This window comes from Phocoena sinus, chromosome 13, assembly GCF_008692025.1.
Source record: "Phocoena sinus isolate mPhoSin1 chromosome 13, mPhoSin1.pri, whole genome shotgun sequence".
Classification (NCBI taxonomy): Eukaryota; Metazoa; Chordata; class Mammalia; order Artiodactyla; family Phocoenidae; genus Phocoena; species Phocoena sinus.
In genome coordinates, this window is record NC_045775.1 from 24,397,133 (window position 1) to 24,422,576 (window position 25,444).

Genomic DNA, 25,444 nt, shown 5'->3' on the forward strand with positions numbered 1-25,444 from the left:
GGGAAAAAATAGCAACACAGCCTTCAGAACACACATAATCCTGCTCAGAAATATCTCCCCACATGCCTTCCATCGACCAGAGGGTCTTTTGGATTAATAAGGCCCTACTGTACAAGGTGTGCAGCCATGGTTGACTCAGTCCTGGTTGATGAAGAAAACCTTGTTGTAGTAAGATCCTCAGTCCCGTCAGGCTGAGGTCAGTTTACTGAGTGGGAATTCTGACTTCTGAGTGACTGAAAGCAAGGTAATTCTTGGGTCATCTAAGGAGAAGGCTAGCCAGGAGGTGTGGCGCAAGCCTAAGGCAGTTTGACAGCCATCTTGAGACTGACTCCAGATGCAGAGCCCAGGGCCGCGGGAAGGACAAAACTATCATCTGCAGTCAGACACCCTCACTTCTACTCTATCTTCTACTTACTCTTGAAGACAGCACCTTGCCCTCCACCCATTACTAATACCCCATCCTCAACCAAATTACCTTTCCCTCTCAAAGGAGACATGGATGAAATTGCAGAGAAGTCTGTGTTATATGCAGAATCACGTACAAAATAAAGCTATAAAGTAGTAATGTTAGGCTTTGACTTGGGGGCATACTTTCTTACTAGTTTAAGCTGTATTTTTATTACCATAAATTGTTTTGTTTTGGTTTTGTTTTTTTTTGCGGTACGCGGGCGTCTCACTGTTGTGGGCTCTCCCGTTGTGGAGCACAGGCTCCGGACACGCAGGCTCAGCGGCCATGGCTCATGGACCCAGCCGCTCCACAGCATGTGGGATCTTCCCGGACCAGGGCACAAACCCGTGTCCCCTGCATCGGCAGGCGGACTCTCAACCACTGCACCACCAGGGAAGCCCATTCACCATAAATTTTTTCGATTTACAAGATTCTAAGACATTCCACTCTGGTTTAGATAGCTGCCACGTAGTGGACGGTAGGGCCTAGCTTGTGGTTTGGTGGATCAGTCAATCAAGCTTTATCCCAGGAGTATATAACAGAAATTTATACAAGATTTAATTATTTATACTTTGTATAAACTATAGCAAAACTCTGTTAATCAGAATATGTGCATGATATACTTAAAAGATGAAAATAACACAGTGCAAGATGGAAAGAAACTTGAAAAACACCAAGATCTTTCATTTGCATAGAATTGATGCCCTTACTAAGTACAGTAGACTGCCTTTACAGCCTGGCTGACAGATACCTTTTGTTTCTTCTAGCCCTCCAAGGGAAGCATTATTCCCAGATTGCAGATAAAGAGCCTAAGGCCCAGGGAGGTTAAGTAACTTGTTCAAGGTCACGTGGCTAATAAGACTGTGGGTACAAACCAGGTCAGTCTGACTCCTTTTCTTAATGTGCAGCTCTTAGAAGGTAGAGCAGCATAGTGGAAAGGCTTTGTAGTCGTTAGACACAAGTGGCTAACTAACTGTGATCTTCAGCAAGTGACAACTTCCTTGTGCCTCAGTTTCCACAACTGCAAAAGAGGGATAGCACCACAAGGGTGGTTACATATCTAAAAGTGACTGTCCTGATAAACTCCACAAGGGAGGGATCTTCCTTTTGTCCACCAGTGTACCCCAAATGCCTGCAGCTTTTGGTACTACAGCCAGTACCTGCTCCATAGAGAACTTGTTGAATTAATGCCTGGCACTTAGTAGGCATTCAGTACATGGCAATGTCCAAGTGCATCATTAGTCATCTTCAATCCTAACCTCAAATCACAGAGACTATAATAATGTGCTGTCTCCAATCTCATTTAATTCAAACATCAGCAAATTAGCAGAGTATGCATATGCGGACACTTCTAATCTTTTAATCCAGTATTGATTTATGTCCATGGGTTTTGGAACATCTAAACAAATTTGTTGAATCCAACAGTAACATAAATTATATTTTGTCATTGCTCTTGTTTTTTTACATTGAATTTTGAATGTCTTCTCTAAACATCATTTTAGCACATCTTTGTCTTTTAAAGAGTAATGAAAACAAAGTATGAATTTTTGAAAGAACAGGCAAAATAAGTCTGTGTCATCAATGACACAGTCTACAGATGCGCCACTGTAAGTGGCAGTTACGCTTAGTAGGTCCTGGGAGTGAAAACAATTTGGAACTAGAACTCTTTGTCCCTTTCCCTTCATAGCACATTGTGTTATTTTATTCATTGCTGTCTATGTTTGCTTTGTAAATTCTGCATTAAAATCCTGGGAGCTGAGGAGACAAGGTGCATGAGCTATGTTGGGCTGCCTATAAAATTAGCACCCATGCTCTTTGTCCTTATTACACAGCAACAATAGCTTGCATTTCTGTTGAAAATAGAGTGAATAATGATATTTTATGATTTTTGAAGTGAACACAAATTTTCACCAAGCAAATCTGAAGTATAATATATAGTACATATACACATGGATCTTCTGCTGTGGTTTGTGTATATCATCACGTGTAGATTCATGTTTTCGTAATTCTTTTAATCTCTTCCATATTTGTGATTCTGTTTCGTTTGCTGTGATCTTAAACATGTATGCTCTTTTTCCCTTAATCATCTTCATAGAGTTTAGTATTTTATTCATCTCGTCAAATAACTAGATTTTGCATTTGTTTATTCTTTCACTATTTCTTACTTTTGTTTCATTAATTATTGCTTTTTATCTTTAGTAATTTTCTCTTCCTGTTTCCCTTTGGATTCTTTTTCTTTTCTTTTTTTCCAATTTCCAAGATAAGTAATTTATCTTGGAAATAATTTTTTTTTTTTTTTTTTGCGGTACGCAGGCCTCTCACTGTTGTGGCCTCTCCCGTTGCGGAGCACAGGCTCCGGACGCGCAGGCTCAGCGGCCATGGCTCACGGGCCCAGCCGCTCCGCGGCATGTGGGATCTTCCCAGACCGGGGCACGAACCCGTGTCCCCTGCATCGGCAGGCGGACTCTCAACCACTGCGCCACCAGGGAAGCCCTATTTTTCCTCTTTAATAATGAAGCATTTATTATTGAGTACAGCCTTTACTGTATCCCACTGATTCTCTTTATCATTCTTTTTTAAGTAGTTCATGATGTTTCTTTTGATTTCATCTTCCATCCCAGAGTTAACATCCCAGAACACTTTTAGTTACTATATTTTGTTGTTTATTTTTATGGGATCTTGATGTGAGAATGTAACTTGTAAAATGTAAGTTTTTATAAAATGTGTTTTAATCCTCTTGCCACCAAGTGAATGATCAAACATCAAAGTGTTCCAGGGATTCTACCCCTTTTAAAATATTTTTGAGGGACATATGGGTTTGTATAAGTCTATTAAATCAAACTTATCAGTAGTTTCAATTCCTTTATTTAATTAATTTTTATCTACGGGAGTTGTCCTATTATGAAAGATACTGAAGCCTACATTGTAATTTTATTATTTTTCAATTTCTCTTTGCATTTCTAATATTTTTTTCCTTTTAATATTTAGCTACTACTTTAGTTCATACAGATGTTCGACCAGTATTTTCTTTTTTTTAAAAAATACATATATATTTGATCCTATCCATAGATGCTGAAAAGAGATTTGATAAACTTAAGGCATTCCTAATAAAAATTAGAACAAAATAGAAGTTGACTATTTAAATATAATACTCTGTTACCAAAACTCAATAGTATCTCATATGCTGAAGCATTAAAACCCACATTTTGGTTAAAGTCAGAACTATGCTTTTTATTATTAAGCAAATGCTAGTGAAAGCACTAAGAAAAGACCGTAAAGATGAGAAAATTCAACATAAAGCTGCGTTTTTGCTGCTGATAGAAAATCTAGAAAGTCAGAAAGAGTCCAGTCAAAAAAGGAAGTAGACTTAAAATTTGTTAGTATGGCTACATATGAGATAAATACACAACAACTGATTTTCTCTATTCTAAGCAGTGATTGCCTAAAAGCAGAAGTAGGAACACATATTCCATTCACCATAATGAAAAAAATTATGAAATTATTTAGGAATAAATTTTCAAAGAAAGCCACAGAAGTTATGTGAAGAAAACTGAAGTCTTATTGGAAGAGAAAATAAGATTTGAGCACACGGAAACTCATACTTTTTTCTTGAAAAGACAATATAAAAGTGTCAGTTCTTTCAAAAGTATAATGTAAATATCACGCAAATGCAATTTTGGGATAAGTTGAGAGGGGGGTGTTTTTGTGTGTGTTCGAATTAAGTTAAATACTCTTAAATGTATATTGCAGAATCGGTGCCAGCAGGAGCCCGATATAGTGTGAAAAAGAAAACAGCCAGACTTGCCTTATTAGATATTAAGTCACTAAGGAAAGCAGGAATAAACACAGATTAATGGAGCAGAAGAGAGAAGGGAGACTGGATATCTATATATTTGAGAATGTAGTATACGAGCAAGTTGGTATTTCAAAACAGTGGGGAAAAAAGGAGTTATTTAATAAAGGATGCTAGAAAAATGAATGTCTTGAAAGAAAGTAAAGCTAGATTATAAAATTAAATGAAAAATGTTTTTCATCTTGTAGAAAAATATAAAATATACAGTCTAGGGGCAGGGAAGACAAAAACAGGAATCCAAAAGCTGTAACCGAAAAAGAAATGAACTTGTATAGACATAGACACGCACATGCACGCACAGATGAGTATTGGATAGATACCATAAATAAAGGCGATAGTGGATTTATAAAAATTTGCAACAGGGCTTCCCTGGTGGTGCAGTGGTTGAGAGTCCGCCTGCCGATGCAGGGGACACGGGTTCGTGCCCCGGTCTGGGAATATCCCACATGCTGCGGAGCGGCTGGGCCCGTGAGCCATGGCCGCTGAGTCTGCATGTCCGGAGCCTGTGCCCCGCAACAGGAGAGGCCACAACAGTGAGAGGCCTGCGTACCGCAAAAAAAAAAAAAATATTTGCAACAAAGAATACAGAGTATTAACAATCCATGATAAAGAAGGAGCTTTGCAAGTTGACTAGAAAGAGAGAAACAGCCCATAGGAACTAGATAAAGGATGTGGAGCTGCATTCACAGAGCAGCAAATCCAATAAAATAACCTCACTAGTGGCCAGGGAAACACTAGTAGCCTGATGACCAAAATTAGTGTAAAAGATTTAAAGCATGTACAATATAAAGAGGTCTTACAAATCCGTAAGATGACAACTAACTGAATTTCCAAAACAGGTAGGAATAGTCCCAATGTATATCCAGTGAACTTGTTTTATCTAATCAAAGACATACAAATTAAAACAAAAATGACATACTTTGGCAACTTTCTAAAAATAGCAATCCCAAGCATTAGTAAAAGTGTGAAAAAGAAAGTACCACCGTACATTTCTTGCGTGTTTATTAAATTGACCTTTGCAGGGGTCAGTTTCCCATAGGTAGCAAAAAGCCTGTTAAAGTATTCATGTTCTTTCATCCAGCAATTTAACCTATTGGAATTTATCCTAGAAAATCCTTATCATTAATTACAAAGGTGTCTATTTAAATATTGATAGATATTTAAATATTGTTTATGTGAAAACAACTTAAATATCTGAAAACAAAGTAATTTTTAATATATATATAAAATCAAATATTATACATTTATAAAGTGACATATTAGAAAATCTTTAATGGCATGGATGGGAAATGCATGAACAAAGTTATAAAACAGTGTATACGGTATGATCTTATTTTTGAAAGTTTATATATCTTTTTTCAAAGAACATGTTTTATATACACGTGTGTATATGTATCTGGCCTCAGCAAGTGCTGTATTGTTATTCACATCTTGCCTTTGATGTTCTAATAATGCACCAGTACTGTCGAATTATGGAAAATGTCAACACGTTTCCACTCTACCTAGAAAATAAAACTTGTTTTGAAGATCCAGAGAACCAATGCCCATCCGAAGAGAGATTCGTAACTGAAAAGATTCATGCGTTTACACATGGAAACACAAAAGTTCAATAGATTTAGGATAGGAAAGTGAAAATATATGTCCCTAAAATTAATGTGTAAGACCTGAAGCAGGTTGGATAAGCAAGATTGTTCACAAGGATACCATTTTTAGTTTCACCTTTCAGCTGAAATTTGCTTTTTAAGCGCAGGATGGTTCTTTCATAGAAAAAGAGTAGGCACTAACTTTGACTTATTAAAAAAAACAACAGCAACAACAATATGGGACAAGAGACCAATGATCCTAGAGCACAGATCATCAGTTTCTAATTCTGAATACCCTCAGAGGATTTAATATCTATGCTGAGCTCAAAATGTCTAAGGAATGAGTTAGTAGGGATGGAGAAGAATATGTATCAGGAGATGAATTGGGACCTACCCCTAGAGCCAAGGTCAATCCCCTAAAGAGCTTTGCTTCTATACCGTGGGGGAGGAGTGGACTGCATTTCAGACAGCAGAACTCAGTGTCACTACAACAGACTTGTCTCTCTCCCAAGGAAGAGGAGATCTAGAGAAAGGAAGGTAAAGGGTAGCAGCCTAAACCGAACCTCTCTTCAGGTGCTGTAGGTGATCCTCCCACCTGGAGGAAGAACAATCACAATGAGAGTCTGAGCACGTACCACCTGCCAGGCACTTCTCTAAGCATCCTGCAGTCCTGTTTCCAACTGATCTTCACAAAACCCTATGAGAGTCGCTACTGTTATCATCTACATTTACAGATGAGGCTTCTAGTGCACTTGGCAAGCCATAGAGCTGATAAGAGGCAGAGCTGGAAGCCACCTGACTCCACCTTTTGTTCCATATGCATCCAACTTGTACAGAAGGAAAGATGAATAATGTCCCTAGTAGGAAACAGTAGTGTTTTCTCTAACAAAGAAAATGGTACTGTTTGAGCCTTAATACCAGTTGATTTTAGGTGATTCATGCATGCCCTATTATTTTGAAACTGAAAGTGTCTTCTTTATTGGTATTTTTCATCTAAATATATCCAAATCTGTCCACTCAAAGCTGTTCTTCAAAGTGTACTGACTAGTGCCAATTTGTCATGCTTATTATTAGCCATGTACTATTACATGTCAGTGTCAAAGTGGCACAGTGAATGACTTTTTAGTTATTAACTCCAACTTTTATTCTATTGGGTTTTTTTTAATTAATCTGAAAAATAGTGCACAAAGCCAGCAGCCTCAGCATTTTCTTTTAACACACATACATCTTAGATCACAAGCTGCTTTATCAAAAACTATCTAATAGGGCTTCCCTGGTGGCACAGTGGTTGAGAGTCCGCCTGCCGATGCAGGGGACACGGGTTCGTGCCCCGGTCTCGGAGGATCCCACATGCCGCGGAGCGGCTGGGCCCGTGAGCCGTGGCCGCTGGGCCTGTGCGTCCGGAGCCTGTGCTCCGCAACGGGAGAGGCCACAACAGTGAGAGGCCCACGTACCGCAAAAAAAAAAAACAACTATCTAATACATGTAGTTAGATTTATGGATCTAGCTCTAATAGAAAATAAACTTATTTGTAATTTTTTTAAAAGCAGGCATTAAAATGATATCCAAAATAAATTATATTTTTGTATATTCTGCATACATTTGATTACGGAAGGGGGAAAGAAAAGACATTTCAGTTGTTATCAGCTCCATTAAAGATCACTTTGGATTAAAAAGAAACCAAAAAGCTTACATTTCTATTATTCTGCCACTGAACTATATAATTGAATCTGAGCAAACGGGGATTTCTTCACTCCGTTCTTTCATTTTAAACATACAAATGTGTAAAGACTTGGCCCTCCTCCATTCCTGGTGAGTAGGGCTCTACTAATAATCATGTACCCAAGTTGATCTGCATACTGAAAAGTCTGTTTTCATACCAGAAAATTTAAAGATAGTTTAACTCCTTTGTAATTGTAGGAACTTATCTTTTCTTAATCCATTATGCATTATTTTAGCTATTATAAATTGGTAAATGAAATAGAGGCACATCTCAACTTCTGAGTATCCATTTCATTATTGTCACTTACGTATGAACCAAGTTCTGCAAGCCTGCCAACCCCTGGCCTGCTACCTTCTGGGAGGAAGCTAACTTGTCTGGTAGTAAGGGTTCCCCTGGGCTAGAGGCCCCAGGGCCAAGAGATCTTGATACGATGGTTTGAAAAGTAAGCTCTTTTCTCAGTAGTCAAGAGTTGTATGTGGCTTTGTGCTGTCTGGAGACATTTACTAACTATAAAGTTTAAAAATTGTCAAGACACTGCCAGGTATAAAAGCCTCTTTCACTCTGGCCCTAATGCCTTTCTGAGTCTGTGATGCTTGAAGACCCAGCTCCAGGAAAGGAGTGACAAGATACAACCTGTCTTTTCTTCTCCTTCTTCCCAGTTCTCACTTTTTCACCTTACTGCTACGATGTTGCTCTTGTTTATAATATAGATAGTGTTTTAATTACGTTGAAGTCCATCATTCCAGAGCTCTAAATTCCAAGCAAGCAGTTTATTAGAAACTTTGGGAACACTGCCTTTCTGTAAGGTAACACCCAACAGCCCCACCGAAGATGGCTGTAATTCTTTCAGAACCAAGAATTCACAGAACCAAGTGGAAAAAAATCCACTAGAGCAGGTCAGTCTCATTAACTGAATGTAGAAGTTGTAGCAGATGCTCACATTTAAGAACTTTTCCATGTGCCAGTCCTGTGCAAAGAGCCTTGTGTACATTAGTTCACAAAATTGTTATAACAGCCTCATGCAGAAGGAATTGTAATTCCCTCCTCTATTTTTAGATGAGAAGATAGGTGGTCTATAGATATTGGTTAAATAAGCATTTCTGGAACCTCTTTAAGTGCAGGACATTATGTCAGGTACTAAGGTTCTAAAGAGGCAAAGACACAGTCCTGCCCTTTAGATTTTTATGTTTCCCTGGGACACTGTGGGTTCCTGTGAGCTTCTAGTACTGTAGTGCAGGATGGCAGGTAAGTGCCCAAAAGAACACATCAGCACATATGCCTTAAGCACTCATAGAGGGCAAGACCACTTGGCCTGAATATGTAAAGAAAACTCTGCTTAGAACCCTTAGAATTTGAGCTGGTCTTTGAAGAAAATTGAGATAAAATATTTCAGGGAAAGAACCTGAAATATTTGAGGCAGAGCAATGTCCTTGGCCATTTTGTGAAATAATAATTTGAATATATGTCTTGAGTAGAAGACGTGAGGTCCATAATTGGCATCTTCAGGGCCCAAGAGAGGAGTGCCCTGGATAGTGGTATAAAGAAGATACTTGAATGCAGTATTTCCCCCACTAACCATGCCGGCATCTGTGGACTAACAGAAGCTAAAGTTAGGTTAGAGCCTAACATGCTAACATTATGATGCAGTAGCGCTTACTATGTATCAGATCTCGTTTTGTCTTTTTACATATATTATTTAATCCTTGCAACAGCCCTGGGAGGTGGTTTTTAGATACAGGAACTAAGTAAGTCACAGAGAGATTCATTCATTCATTTACTATGAGGCAGAGCTAGGATTTGAACCCAGGCAGTCTGCTTTCACAGCCCTCATGCTCTGTACTGCAGGGAATCTAGAATTTTTTCACAAAACGTTTCTGTCAGTGGTACCATCTGTCTCGAAACTTGCCATTTCTATATTGAACAGACACGTGTGCATGTAGACATACACCGCTACCCTACAGGTTGTCAAGAAGAATACAGAAAGGGGCAGTTTAGCTTCTTACTAGTAGAGTATATACCACTTTGCTACCAGTTTGTAATGATACGTGGCTGTATTTGCTTGATAAGCATTAAGAACCGCCTAGAGGAGAAGGCTGGGACAGGTGAGCTGCGGGAACTGGTGTAGAGTGACTGAGTAGCAAGATGGTGGGGGTTGCATGGGGAAGGAGAGAGTCCCAGGCTGTGGACCACTGAGGCTGATGGGCCCGTAACCCTGACTGAGGAGAAGGGCTGGGCAGATGGCGGAGGCAGAAATGCTGACTGCAGAGGAGTTGTTGGGTTTTTTTGTTTTTTATTATCACTATGGCTGATACCTTTTTGTTTTGAATTTTACTTTATTTTTTTATACAGCAGGTTCTTATTAGTCATCCATTTTATACACATCCGTGTATACATGTCAATCCCAATCTCCCAATTCATCCCACCACCACCACCACCCCACCGCTTTCTCCCCTTGGTGTCCATACGTGTTCTCTATCTGTGTCTCTATTTCTGCCCTACAAACCAGTTCATCTGTACCATTTTTCTACATTCCACATATATGCATTAATATACGATATTTGTTTTTCTCTTTCTGACTTACTTCACTCTGTATGAGTCTCAGGTCCATCCACGGCTCTCCAAATGACCCAGTTTCATTCCTTTTTATGGCTGAGTAATATTCCGTTGTATATACGTACCACATCTTCTTTATCCATTCATCTGTCGACGTGCATTTACGTTGCTTCCATAACCTGGCTATTGTAAATAGTGCTGCAATGAACCCTGGGGTGCGTGTGTCTTTTTGAATTATGATTTTCTCTGGGTATATGCCCAGTAGTGGGATTGCTGGATCATATGGTAATTCTATTTTTAGTTTTTTAAGGAACCTCCATACTCTTCTCCATAGTGGCTGTATCAGTTTACATTCCCACCAACAGTGCAGGAGGGTTCCCTTTTCTCCACACCCTCTCCAGCATTTGTTGTTTGTAGATTTTCTGATGATGCCCATTTTAACTGGTGTGAGGTGATACCTCACTGTAGTTTTGATTTTCATTTCTCTAATAGTGATGTTGAGCAGCTTTTCACACGCTTCTTGGCCATCTGTATGTCTTCTTTGGAAAAATGTCTATTTAAGTCTTCTGCCCATTTTTGGATTAGGTTTTTTTTTTTTAATATTGAGCTGCATGAGCTGCTTGTATATTTTGGAGATTAATCCTTTGTCCATTGATTCGTTTACAGATATTTTCTCCCATTCTGAGGGTTGTCTTTTCACCTTGTTTGTAGTTTCCTTTGCTTTGCAAAAGCTTTGAAGTTTCATTAGGTCCCATTTGTTTATTTTTGTTTTTATTTCCATTACTTGAGGAGGTGGATCAAAAAAGATCTTACTGTGATTTATGTCAAAGAGTGTTCTTCCTATGTTTTCCTCTAAGAGTCTTATAGTGTCCGGTCTTACATTTAGATCTCTAATCCATTTTGAGTTTATTTTTGTGTATGGTGTTAGGGAGCGTTCTAATTTCATTCTTTTACATGTAGCTGTCCAGTTTTCCCAGCACCACTTATTGAAGAGACTGTCTTTTCTCCATTGTATATCCTTGCCTCCTTTGTCATAGATTAGGTGACCATAGGTGTGTGGGTTTATCTCTGGGCTTTCTGTCCTGTTCCATTGATTTATATTTCTGTTATTGTGCCAGTACCATATTATCTTGATTGCTGTAGCTTTGTAGTATAATCTAAAGTCAGGGAGTCTGATTCTTCCAGCTCAAGACTGATTTGGCTATTCAGGGGTATTTTGTGTCTCCATACAAATTTTAAGATTTTTTGTTCTAGTTCTTTAACATGCCATTGGTAATGTGATAGGGATTGCACTGAATCTGTAGATTGCTTTGGGTAGTATAGACCTTTTCACAATATTGATTCTTCCAATCCAAGAATGTGATATATCTCTCCATCTGTTTGTGTCATCTTTGACTTCTGTCATCAGTGTCTTTACCTCCTTAGGTAGGTTTATTCCTAGTTATTTTATTCTGTTTGTTGCAGTGGTAAATGGGACTGTTTCCTTGATTTCTCTGTCTGATCTTTTGTTGTTAGTGCAGACGAATGCAAGAGATTTCTGTGAATTTTGTATCCTGCATCTTTACCAAATTCAGTGATCAGCTCTAGTAGTTTTCTGGTGGCATCTTTAGGATTCTCTGTGTAGAGAGTCATGTCATCTGTAAACAGTGACAGTTTTACTTCTTCTTTTCCCATTTGTATTCCCTTTATTTCTTCTTCTTCTCTGATTGCCATGGCTAGGACTTCCAAAACTATGTTGAATAATAGTGGCAAGAGTGGACATTCTTGTCTTGTTCCTGATCTTGGAGGAAGTGCTTTCAGTTTTTCACCATTGAGAATGATGTTTGTTGTGGGTTTGTCGTATATGGCCTTTATTATGTTGAGATAGGTTCCCTCTCTGCCCACTCTCTGGAGAGTTTTTATCATAAATGGGTGTTGAATTTTGTCAAAAGCTTTTTCTCCATCTGTTGAGATGATCATATGGTTTTTATTCTTCACTTTGTTAATATGGTGTATCACATTGATTGATCTGCGTATATTGAAGAATCCTTGCATCCCTGGGATAAATCCCACTTGGTCATGGTGTATGATCTTTTTAATGTGTTGTTGGATTCTGTTTGCTAGTATTTTGTTGAGGATTTTTGTATCTATATTCATCAGTGATATTGGTCTGTAATTTTCCTTTTTTGTAGTATCCTTGTCTGGTTTTGGTATCAGGGTGATGGTGGCCTCATAGAATGAGTTTGGGAGTGTTTCTTCCTCTGCAGTTTTTTTTATAAGAGTTTGAGAAGGATGGGTGTTAGCTCTTCTCTAAATGTTCGACAGAATTCGCCTGTGAAGCCATCTGGTCCTGGACTTTTGTTTATTGGAGGATTTTTAATCACAGTTTCAATTTCAGTGCTTCTGATTGGTCTTCATATTTTCTATTTCTTCCTGGTTCAGTCTTGGAAGGATATATACCTTTCTAAGAATTTGTCCATTTCTTCCAGGTTGTCCATTTTATTGGCATAGAGTTGCTTGTAGTAGTCTCTTAGGATGCTTTGTATTTCTGCAGTGTCTGTTGTAACATCTCCTTTTTCATTTCAAATTCTATTGAGTCCTCTCCCTCTTTTTCTTCATGGGTCTGGCTAAAGGTTTATCAATTTTGTTTATCTTCTCAAAGAACCAGCTTTTAGTTTTATTGATCTTTGCTATTATTTCCTTCGTTTCTGTTTCATTTATTTCTGCTCTGATTTTTATTATTTCTTTCCTTCTACTAACTTTGGGTTTTGTTTGTTCTTCTTTCTCTGGTTCCTTTAGGTGTAAGGTTGGATCATTTGAGATTTTTCTTGTTTCTTGAGGTCGGCTTGTATTGCTATAAACCTCCCTCTTAGAACTGCTTTTGCTGCATCCCATAGGTTTTGGATCATCGTGTTTTCGTTGTAATTTGTCTCTAGGTATTTTTTGATTTCCTCTTTGATCTCTTCAGTGATCTCTTGGTTACTTAGTAACGTATTGTTTAGCCTCCATGTGTTTGTGTATTTTATGTTTTTTTCCTTGTAACTGATTTCTAATCTCATAGCATTGTGGTCAGAAAAGATGCTTGATATGATTTTAATTTTCTTAAATTTACTGAGGCTTGATTTGTGACTCAAGATGTGATCTATCCTGGAGAATATTCTGTGTGCACTTGAGAAGAAAACGTGATCTGCTATTTTTGGATAGAATGTCCTATAAATATCAATTAAATCTATCTGGTCTATTGTGCCATTTAAAGCTTGTGTTTCCTTATTAATTTTCTGTTTGGATGATCCGTCCATTGGTGTTAAGTGAGGTGTTAAAGTCTCCCACAATTATTGTGTTACTGTCGATTTCCTCTTTTATAGCTGTTGTTAGCAGTTGCCTTATGTATTGAGGTGCTCCTATGTTGGGTGCAAATATATTTATAATTGTTGTATCTTCTCCTTGGATTGATCCCTTGATCATTATGTAGTGTCCTTCCTTGTTTCATGTAACATTCTTTATTTTAAGGTCTATTTTATCTGATATGTGCATTGCTGCTCCAGCTTCCTTTTGATTTCCATTTGCATGGAATATCTTTTTCCATCCCCTCACTTTCAGTCAGTTTGTATCCCTAAGTCTGGAGTGGGTCTCTTATAGACAGCATATATATGGGTCTTGTTTTTGTATCCATTCAGCGAGCCTGTGTCTTTTGGTTGGAGCATTTAATCCATTCACGTTTAAGGTAATTATCGACATGTATGTTCCTATTACCATTTTCTTAATTGTTATGGGTTCTTTTTTGTAGGTCCTTTTCTTCTCTTGTGTTTCCCACTTAGAGAAATTCCTTTAGCATTTGTTGTAGACCTGGTTTGGTGGTGCTGAATTCTCTTAGCTTTCTCTTGTCTGTAAAGTTTTTGATTTCTCTATTAAATCTGAATGAGATCCTTGCCAGGTGGAGTAATCTTGGTTGTAGGTTCTTCCCTTTCATCACTTTAAATATGTCATGCCACTCCCTTTTGGCTTGTAGAGTTTCTGCTGAGAAATCAGCTGTTAACCTTATGGGAGTTCCCTTGTATGTTATTTGTCATTTTTCCCTTGTTGCTTTCAATAATTGTTGTCTTTTACTTTTGTCAGTTTGATTACCGTGTGTCTCGGCATGTTTCTTCTTGGGTTTATCCTGCCTGGGACTCTCTGTGCTTCCTGGACTGTGGCTATTTCATTTCCCACATTAGGGAAGTTTTCAACTATAATCTCTTCAAATATTTTCTCAGGCCCTTTCTCTTTTTCTTCTCCTTCTGGGACCCCTCTAATGCGAATGTGGTTGTGTTTAATGTTGTCCTAGAGGTCTCTTAGGCTGTCTTCATTTCTTTTCATTCTTTTTTCTTTATTCTGTTCCACAGCAGTGAATTCTACCATTCTGTCTTCTGGGTCACTTATCCATTCTTCTGCCTCAGTTATTCTGCTATTGATTCCTTCTAGTGTATTTTTCATTTCAGTTATTGTTCATCTCTGTTTGTTTGTTCTTTGATTCTTCTAGGTCTTTGTTAAACATTTCTTGCATCTTCTCAGTCTTTGCCTCCAAGGTCCTGGATCATCTTCACTATCATTATTCTGAATTCTTTTTCTGGCATGTTGCCTATCTCTACTTCATTTGGTTGTTTTTCTGGGGTTTTGTCTTGTTCCTTCATCTGGTACAAAGTACTCTGCCTTTTCATTTTGTCTGTCTTTCTGTGAATGTGGTTTTCCTTCCACAGGCTGCAGAATTGTAGTTCTTCTTGCTTCTGCTGTCCGCCCTCTCACAGAGGAGTTTTGAAAGTAAATGTGAAATGTGAACTCAGTTCTGAATCAGAAGCCAGGTGGCATAACATGTGACAAGAGGTGAAGACATGTCTTTTCCCTCATTGAGAGAGAAAGTGGGGAAAGGGTAGATGAAGTGGAGGTGAGACAGCTAGAACAAGGATTATGTCTCTGGTTGGTGGGCATAAAGAAACAGGCTCTGAGGTCTGCAGGTGGAGGGAGCTCTAAAATATCAAACTCACTTGTCAAGGAAAAGTTTCATCTGTGATGGAGCAGGGTAGTCGTGATTGATGCTAAATTGACAAAAGGCTGCTACATTTTTAATGCAGGTGAGTTAATAGGTAAGACACATTATATTACCTTCTTAGTGGATATATCACGCTCAGTGTAGCAGTGAGAGTTGGTCTTTGGACGCTTGATCAGATGGCCCACCTTCTAGCATGTAAATTCCTGCTATAGCACACCAGGCCATGGTCAACCAGCCTGTTCTCAGATGGTGAACACATCACCTCTTGACAGCTGTGAAAAAGCTTTTCCCTGTGGCTTCTAACCACAGGACCAAGTTCCCTCCTCTGGAGCCGAATGGCTTGGGCCTAGTCTCTCTTCTAGGACTTCAGACGCAAGTGCAGTGGAGTTGCCTCCACCAGCCTTGCACTGCCTCCTCTACTCCCATGTCAACAGTGCACAGGGTCCCTAAAGGACTGTCCCTCTGGTTTTGAACCTAAACCTTGTTGATATAGGTATTCTCATTTTTTTATGTCATAGCTCTTATTAAGGGCTGAGTATTTTATAACGCCGTTATGAAACCAGATTGAAACCTCGTCCTTTCTCTAAGGTAAATCACAGAGTAGAGACGGACAGTATATATTTATAGGGGTTCAGTAATGGTTCAGTAGTAAGGGTAAACATGGTGAGCTAAGGTGGGGAAGTTGCTTCATATCTTTACTGTTCTTAATATTGAGGTAAAATTTGAATAGAGTGAAATGCACAGATCTTAAATGTACCATTTGATGTAATCCACACCCTAATCAAGATATAGAATAGTCCTGCCCCCCAAGATATAGTCCCTGCCCCCCTGAAAATTACCTCATGCTCCCTTCCAATCAGTTCCCTCCCCCACAGGCAACTACTGTTCTGATTTCCACCACCACAGATTAATTTCGCGTACCTCATATGGTTCTGTGATTGCAAATTTCACATCAAAAGTCTCTCACTGCAGATAACGTTGATAAGGAAGAAAGCAACATTCAGAGACTATGCATCAACATGCTGTGTGCCCTTGGGCAAAAATCTTAACCTCCCTGGGCCTCGTTACAGGGTTCCATAGGTGATCCTCTTGATTCTTTAAAGATCGAACTCCGCTCACACTTTTAATCTCAAAACTGCCACCCCCCCACCGCAGTCCGTTCAAGAACCCGGAGCAGAAACAAACCTCGGGCTCATTCCACCCTCTCCAGTTGAGCATTCTGTCAGGTCAGTTCTTCCTTGTGATTTTTTTGGACATGTCACTTACTTTAGTCCCTACCTCCTCATCTCTTGCCTTGTAATGACCAATCAAATTACTTTTCCGACCTCTCTTGCCCCTGGTCCCCTCCAAACTATTCTTATTACTGCCCCCAAGCTAACCCCTGATAAAATGAAACAAATTCTGGCCACTTTTCTATTTAAAATCCTTAAGTGGTTCTCCACCATTTAAGGTGCTTCTCTGTCACCTACAGACTTGAGCTCCAATTCTCAAGTTTGACAATGAGGCCTTAACCGAATGCCTCCAGCCTGTGTTTAGTGCCCTCAGCTCCCCAGTGTTCTCTGCTGGGAGGCACACCCTGCCATCGCTCTCCTGCTTCCCCAGCTCCCTCCCCATTTCCACAGGCCCCTGTTAGGGCACTGCACTTGCCGTCCCCCTGATTCTGCTGTGAGCTCTGCAGTGAGGTTAGGGACCATATTTTATTCACTTCTCTACCTCCAGCATCTGGCATATGACTTTGCCGACAACACTTAACCCCAAAGTAACTAAATCATGAGATTTCTAAGGATGGTGCTGCACTGGGTCAGGGTCTTATTCAGACTTCACATTGATGTTTCTAGAAATAAAAAAATCATATGGAAGTTTTCATGCATGTCTGGCCACTTCATCAAGTCTGATTCTGAGTTTTTCATTCCAGTAGCTTTCGTGATAATATTGGGTTAATGGTGAGCAAGTTTTTTATTTGGAGAGAGGGTGTATTTATTATTGATAGGAGGTCTCAAAACAGTGAGTCCCGCTGGTGTGAAAGAGCTGTCTGTGCTCTAATTCCCATCTCAAATCTAACTCATGTGCTTCTTCGTTTAGTTCTACAATGGCAGATCACCGTTTCTACAAATGAAGGTGATTTCTTTCTAAAGGTCTTTGTGGTAATTAGCAAGCAGATAAAAAACTAAAAATGATTGGAAAATACTGACCCAAGAGCATAGGAACACGAGTATTTACAGCCCTTGTTTGTTCATCTTGGTTCACTTGGTCCTGATTTTGTGAATCAGCATTGCTGTCTGAATTGATCTTTACTCCATCTGTATTTTTATCTTTTCCAAAACCTAGGTAAGAACCTGGATGCCGTCCATGACATCACGGTGGCGTACCCTCACAACATTCCCCAGACAGAGAGGCACCTCCTCCTTGGGGACTTTCCTAAGGAGATCCACTTCCACGTCCACCGATACCCAGTGGACACCCTCCCAACATCCAAGGAGGACCTCCAGCTCTGGTGCCGCAAGCGGTGGGAAGAGAAAGAGGAGAGGCTGCGCTCCTTCTATCAAGGGGAGAAGAATTTTTACTTTACGGGGCAGACTGTCATCCCGCCTTGCAAGTCTGAGCTCAGGGTCCTTGTGGTCAAATTGCTCTCCCTACTGTACTGGACCCTGTTCGGCCCTGCCGTGTGCCTGCTCGTCTGTCTGTACAGCCTTGTCCGGTGGTATTTTATAATCATCATTGTCGTCTTCGTGGTGCAGGAGAGAATATTTGGTGGACTGGAGATCATCGAACTTGCATGTTACCGTTTTTTACACAAACAGCCACATTTAAATGCAGAGAAAAAGGAGTAAGGTTGTAAGGTTCACAGTGTAAAAACCTAGGGGATATTTTGGATAAGCTTTTGTAAACCGAGATGCTTTTTTGCATGACTATGTCAAATATTTCTTACTATCGTCATTATTTGTTAAAGATATTTTGCACTTAGTTTTGTGGGAAAATATTGCTACACACACGATTTTTTTTTTTTTTTTTAAATCTCTGAATGTAATTTCAACACTGTGTAGCAGGGAGCGATCGCTGTGAAATAACTTGGGCCAGAGTATTAGTAAACAATCATCAGGCTGTTAGCAGACAAGGTACACACAGATCTTCTCAGAGGCCCAATCCTGCTTCCTAACAGACTCCCCAGACAGGAGGCAGATCTGGGGCTCCTGGGCACTGGCCCAGATCAAGTGCTGGCACCTGACGGTGGAGGTGAGGGCCCTTCCTCCTGGCTCCCTCTCGGCCCTGTCCCCGCACTCCTTTCTATGCCAGTCAAACCCTTGCATCCTTCCTCAAGACCAGAAAACAGAAACCCCTTGTCCTTAAGCTGAACAAACATTTTAATAGGAAGCCCTTCATTACTCATGAAATCTTGGCATTTAGCCGTGCACTGACCTAGACGTCACAAGACCACCGGTGCCCTTTTCTCACGTGGAAAATAAGAGCTGGACAAGTCTCAGGGGGCAACCACAGGCTCTCCACTCAGAAACCTTAGTTTGAATTTTTAAAACCAGGAATTCATACGGTTTAGTCCTTCACTTCTGTGTAACCTTGTTTAGTGCCGGTTTCTTTACAGCTTGTTAGCAGGTGTAGCTTTTCTGCATTATAAACGGTATACATCAAGTCACTTACCTTTTAAAGGAGAGCGTAGAAGAACGTTCTCTTATTGCCATCAGAAACAACTTGAAGTTGCGTCTTGGTTGAAATATTTCTTTAAAACCTGCCACAGAAAGGAAGGTTATTGTATTTTCTACGTGTGCACGGGTGTCTAACTTCTGCCACTAAATCAGTAGCAGCACTTGCAGACAGGGCCGTAATGGTTTAACCTAAATTATTCAACCCTTGTAGCCTTGACAGGTTTTATTCTTAAAACCAAAATGGTCACACAAAAGGGAATCCTTTTTTAATGATAGTGAGGGATCTCTCTCTTTTAGTCCCAGGTTTCCTCTTTCGTTAGTAAAACCCACATTTTACCAACCGTTCAGGTAAATAGTCCTGTTATTTGGAGTCAACGGAAAATTCAGCAAGTCAACAGCACCAGTCTCCTTCTGAGGCAAAAAAGAAATGTGTGGTCATTGTTTCCACTCCGCTGGGGCCCTGCAGCTACTTTTTTTTTTTTTTTTTTTTGGTCCTAGTGGGAATGCCGGTCAGAGCAGCAGAAAATATGGAGCAATTAAAAGTCTTTTCTGGGCTTCCCTGGTGGCGCAGTGGTTTAGAGTCCGCCTGCCGATGCAGGAGACACGGGTTCGTGCCCCGGTCCGGGAAGATCCCACATGCCGCGGAGCGGCTGGGCCCGTGAGCCATGGCCGCTGAGCCTGCGCGTCCGGAGCCTGTGCTCCGCAACGGGAGAGGCCACAACAGTGAGAGGCCCGCGAAAAAAGTCTTTACTGTTAAAAAACCTGTCCGCTTATTCCTGCCTTGAACCAGCTTCAAACACTGTTTCTAGCTTTGTGTACTCTTGGCACGAGTGCCTTCTCCTTAATTACATCTCCTTTGTGCTGGACGGTGATTTCCGCCGGCAGTGGAAACCGGCATCGCTGTGACAGGCAAGCACGCTGTGAGCTAGACTTACCCAGCAGACTCTTCTTTCAGAAAGCCAGCGCAGCACTCTGTTGGCATACCATCTTCACTGGAAGAGAACTAACTAGTGCCTCTGCTGCAGAGCCCAGCCTGTATTTAACTACTCTCCCAAGGCTGTTTGTAATCCTGCCGGGGCTACTAATTCGTTGCCGGGGCTACTAATTAGTTATTATGCACATCTGCTCCAGACCCAGCTTCCTTGGTTTCTAAGGTGGTTATTTTTTTAACCATTTTTTTCCCCCTTTAATAAAAGAGGTTTCTAATTTAGGTCTCTCTCAGACTTCTGGTTATATTTGGAAATAAGAAATAGTTTAACAATCAGGATTGCATCTGTCCTGGGTCAGAGAGAAACGCTGAGTTTTCTACTCCACAGGTGTTTGCAGTGTAGCCAGGCTGCCCTTCCTCCAACTGCTCAAGGCTCCTTGGTTCAGGGTCTGGCTTTAATGGCTTGTCCTCTTGAACCCTATGAAACCTGTAAAAGGGGAAGTCTTCCTTTTTAAAACATGTTTTCTTTTGATCGTAAAAAACATGTTTAAGATAAAATGCAAACTCCTTTTTAGTACCCTGAATTCATAAGCACTGAAACTGAGACACTGTACTTCTAAGAATCAGAAATAACTTCAAAAAGAAACATGTTGCCTTTTTTGGTCTCTGGTGTGGTTTTGTTTGTTTGTTTTGTTTGCAATAAGGCTTCTTTTACAATGGAAATCATTTGTGTTTTCCTACACAACTTTTTCTTCTCCTATTTAAAGAAATACACTGTGCATGATTTGGACTCTAAAACTGATAGGGTCAGGTAGAGGTTAACGCAGTTACAGAACTGCGCTTGGCCTCAGCTGTGACCCCTTCCCACCTCCCAGTCTGGCTCTGGGCTCAGCAGCCGCCTGTCTGGCAGCATCTGGACTCTCACCAGCCCATCCAGAGGAGGCTCAGTGGAGTTAGAAATGTTTACACTGCTGTATGTCCATTTGTTACATCTTTACCATTCAGACGAGATTTAAATAAAGCAAGTGTGGTTTACGTGGGACATGAACCGTTATACTTAAAATAGGAACCTACAAGGAAGGGCACTGATTAGGTCACAAGTTTTCCCACCAGGCCTCTGATGAAACAAGCCAAAGTCATTGTAAAATTCAGTAGAAGAACATGGTAAAAGACTAAAAGGAAAATAAATGTCAGAGCCCATAATTTAAAGTGCTTAATAAAATCCTTGCTTTTTAGGCTACTAAAACACAGACGGGGAGAAATCCCAGCTTCCACTTGAGTCACTTGGAAATTAGTTATGTCCATAGCCCCACGTCAGACCTCGTCCATCAGCAGCCGACTGAACTCGCCGGGAGGGGAGACGTTCCCATCTCACTCGGGCTTCAAGCTCGGCCTGACCATGCTGCCCTCGTGCACTTTTATAATGGAGACTAATGGAGGGAGCCTGTTGGTATTAAATTGTTTACATTTCTTTATATAAATAATGTGCTTTCAGTGCCTTAGTTACGGGTCCCTTTCTTTCTCTTGTTCCAAGAATTCTGCAATGTGTCTCTTAGGTAAAAGTCTCTTTCTGCTATTCACTGGGAGAAAAATGGTTTCTAAAACACTGGTCACTGTGGTCAATAGTACTTTGTGAGGACATCTGGGAAAGAGAGTTTTATGTGGAGGTAGCGGTTGCCTCAGGGCTATTGTTTATGTTGCAGAAATGCTCTTGTCACATGATAAGCTTCAGATTAGACATGGCCCTAAAGTTGTCTTGTGCTGACCTTAAATTCTTATTTCAGAAGAGAATCTTGGTTTAGGTAATTCATTTTTTAAAAGATCATGTGCAAAAACACTACGTTTTAAAAATAACTCACAGAATGGCCTTAGTTTTTTATGTCCGCTGGTATCTTTGTGAGTTGTGTTCTCTGTAGTATACATCCCAGAATAAAGTGGAGTGAATTCAATAGTTTACACGTGTGTTGGGTTTCTGTTTTTTTTGCAGGAATGACTGGAGGCTATATTGTTATTGTATTATAACGTGGTATTGAGGAAGAGCTGACCAGTTAGGACTCTCTTTCACAGATGTTTAAAACATAATGCCAAAGCAAAAAGGGAATATATCACCTTCATCACTGAAAAAGTCCAGGGGCCGCAGCTGAATTCACGGTTCAGTGAATGTCATCAGAACTTGGTTTTCCCCCATCTCAGTTCAGCCCGAGGGCAGTGTGGTCGTTCCACAAGGGAGGGGGGTCGCATGGGAAATATCCACACCACTAGCTGTAAGAGGTAAACGGGGCTCTATGCACACCCCTCCCCCACTGTCAGGGAATACAGGACTAGGAAGGCAATTCTTGGACCAAAGCTTGACAAATGCATGAAAACACACTTAGCAAACAGACACGCACAAAAATCATGGGACCTAAGGGTAGCAGGATATGCCGCCCCAGAATATGAGTGTAGGAGTTCAGGACATGCCATCCCAAATACAGCACTTTGGAATATTGTTTATTGTCAGCTGTAGGCACTTGAGAAACAGCCAATGCAGGGAAGGGCTGTCTCTGAACTCTCCTTTTCTGCCTGAAGACAGATCCTCCAAAAGGAACTCAACTGCCATAAATCCCCTCCCTGGGGGTTTCATCAGCCGGAGGGGATTGACTCTTGTCACAGGAAAGGAGACTTCACACCCACACACTTTGCCACAAAAGGCCATACCCACCCCCCATCTATTCCAAGGGTCCATTCACTATTCCCTAAGAGGGCTACTTTCTTCCTCCCCTTTTCCATTAAGATGGTATTTCAGGGGCTTCCCAGGTGGCACAGTGGTTGAGAGTCCGCCTGCCGATGCAGGGGACACGGGTTCGTGCCCCTGTCCGGGAAGATCCCACATGCCGCGGAGCGCCTGGGCCCGTGAGCCGTGGCCGCTGAGCCTGCGCGTCCGGAGCCTGTGCTCCGCAACGGGAGAGGCCACAACAGTGAGAGGCCCGCGTACCGCAAAAAAAAAAAAAAAAAAAAAAAAAAAAAAAAAAAAAAAAGATGGTATTTCAGGCCTGGATTCTAAGCCACCTCAAAGAGTTACTCATTTTTCCCTGGGTATCTTCATGAATACATGAGGGATACATGCTAATACACTTTTGACTGTTCTCCTCTTGTTAATCTGGCTAATATTACTGGAGTCTCAGCCAAGAACTCAGACGGGTAGAGGGGAAATGGTTTTCCTCCCCTACAGAACCTAAGCTCTGCAGTGCCCCATTCTGTCTTCGGGTTCTCCAACAAGCATTTGCTTGAAAGATCCACTCTGAGGGGAGGCCCCAATGTCATTCTCTGGGAAGGGGGCATGAGGGACCAGAAGAATGGGTTTCCAGGACTGGGCCATGGGGCTGGTGGGATTTCTATATTCTGTTCAGGCAAAGGGGAGAGGAGAGCATAGTCTTTCTAGTCACCCATGTGCTTCCACATCACTCATTTCACTGATAAACTATGTAAAGGGCTTCAGCAGCTCCCTGCGAAGGGTGTGTTTTCAATGAGGTACTTCAGATGCCAGCTAGTAAGCCCTAGGATGTCACAGAGTCTAACCTACACTCGTACAATGCACTCTTCATGCCAAAATGTTTTTAAAGCAAATACCTAAAAGACAACTTGCACTCTCCTGGCTGCGTTGACTTGATTCCCAGGATCCACATGGTGACTTGAGGCCTGCAGTCACTTCAGCCCTACATCCTCTCAGGTTCAAATCTGGTGGGAAACAGCCAGGGAGACTGCTTCCCCAGTGGCTTAACACAAATCCTAAAGTGGGTTGCAATGCTCATTCCTAAACCACTTACTTGCCTGGAAATAACTAGGTGGCTTGCGTCCCTGGGTTACTCACCACCCCCTGGAGCCAGGGCTGGAGTTCGTTCCCCTGGACCACAGGGACCAAGTGCTGGGGAGGGATGAACTTTCAGAGGGCTGCTGTTGAGAACAGGATAAAATGACGCTGGGTGGCCAGATGTCCACCTCGACTATGAAACTTCCCAAACCTCCCAGTGGAGCCGGGAGCAAATCAGCACAGCTTGCAGAGAGTCCCTGACCCTGCACAGTGAGAAACAAAGGAGCTTGGCCGCCTCCTCCCATCAACACCAGGGGATATTTGGGAATCCAAGGTTCTCCAGAGCTGTACACAGACAACCTCATCAACAATTGGTCCATTTGAATACTTTAATCATTACCTCTACTAAGATCACCCGACTTAAGCAAGACAGTATGGACAGCATTTTTCTTCCCGTGGGAAATCTGTTGAAGTACAAATCCTGTAGCTCTCATGTCTCTCCCTGTTGGCTGATGCAGTCCTGTTTCTTCCAGCACTGCAGGCACAGAATCTCACAGTGTCGCTCACCCCTCCCTCACCTGCCCTGACAGTCAAGCTATCACCCCGACCTGCGCCTTCCTCCTCAGGAGCAGCTCCTTCCTACCGCATTAGACCTGGCAAGTCAGCACTACCTACCAGTTCTCCCTGCTCCAGTAGATTGACGCCAATCTCTATCCACGGGACCCAGGTGATCTCCTCACAACCCCAGTTTCATCATGGAACCCTGCGTCTCACCACCCCCAGTGGCTTTCTGCTGATGTCAGGCAGCCCAGACTCGACCTATCCCAGTTCTTCCCAATCCACCCTATCCTTGGGCCCAGGATTGGCCCCGGGTGTGGACCTTTTCACCCGAATGCAACTGGCTGCCTAAAACTCACGTGCCCCCTGCTCTTTCCCACCTTTGCTCATAAAGGTGCTTCCTTCACAGCCCAAATTCTGTCCAATCCCACTTTTTCTCCGAACTGTTTCCTCATCAGTCTAGCTTGAAATGTCCTCCTGTCGTGGTGATATTTCTCTGCAACTCTCGCTTGACCGTATTCCATACTACCTTACGTTATAGTTATTTTTCAGTCTTATTACCTCACCTGGAGTATAAGCTTCTGGAAAGCCAAGACAAGAATGCCTCATATTTCTCTTATCCCGAACAGTATTTAGCCCAGCATCTCACCAATTCCTTTTGCACAATAAATTCTAAACGGTGGTTCCTTGGAAGTCATTCAGAAAGCATCCTGTACTAAACTCAAGCTGGGTGCAGAAATTTACAAATTTAACATAACAAAAACAAAAATTTGAAATGCAAACCCATCTACCTCTGGGAAATAGCTTTTTTTTTTTTTACAAGAATCAAATCGTTTTTGATTGATAATATGATTTACCAAAATATATTAGTAACTGAACTCTTAAAAGTAGAAACTTGGCTCAAAATGTGCATACTTAAGAAGCCTTGTTCAACTAATCTCACCTCCCCCAGCTACACCTGTGGAGGAGAGTTTGCCAATACCTAGCATAATTCTTATGCACTTACCTTTGGCCCACAATCCCACTTTCAGAGATCTATCCCCCAAAACACACTGGCCCCCCAAAATTGTAAGATGCATGCACAAAGCTCTTCATTGTAGTTCTGTTGGTAAGAATAAAATACTGGCAACAACCTAAATGTCCATGGTAGGGAATGACTGAATACTCTGGTATAATTATATGATTGAGTTCTGTGCAGCTGTACAGAGGCACGAGGGGCATCTCCAGACACTGATATAGGACATTTCTCCAATATATTATGTTAAGTGAAAAAAGAAAGATGGAGAACAATGTGTATAGTTATGCTTTTATTGAAGAAGGTGAGGCCATACAGATACACACACA

General features: G+C 41.2%; 1 protein-coding gene across 8 annotated transcripts in view; it reads left to right on the forward strand.

The window, feature by feature from the left end:
• Window positions 1-21,706, forward strand: part of LCLAT1 (lysocardiolipin acyltransferase 1) — a 198,860-nt gene extending 177,154 nt beyond the window's left edge. For 6 of the 8 annotated variants that reach the window (XM_032652471.1, XM_032652466.1, XM_032652470.1 and 3 more), the window contains one exon: window positions 17,494-21,701. In XM_032652471.1, the coding sequence (XP_032508362.1) occupies window positions 17,494-17,996 (503 nt within the window). In that variant the 3' untranslated portion in view covers window positions 17,997-21,701. Of the gene's footprint in view, window positions 1-17,493 lie in introns of all 8 variants that reach the window. The other 2 variants (XM_032652465.1, XM_032652464.1) reach the window with 1 other exon arrangement.
• Window positions 21,707-25,444: the final 3,738 nt, after the last annotated feature.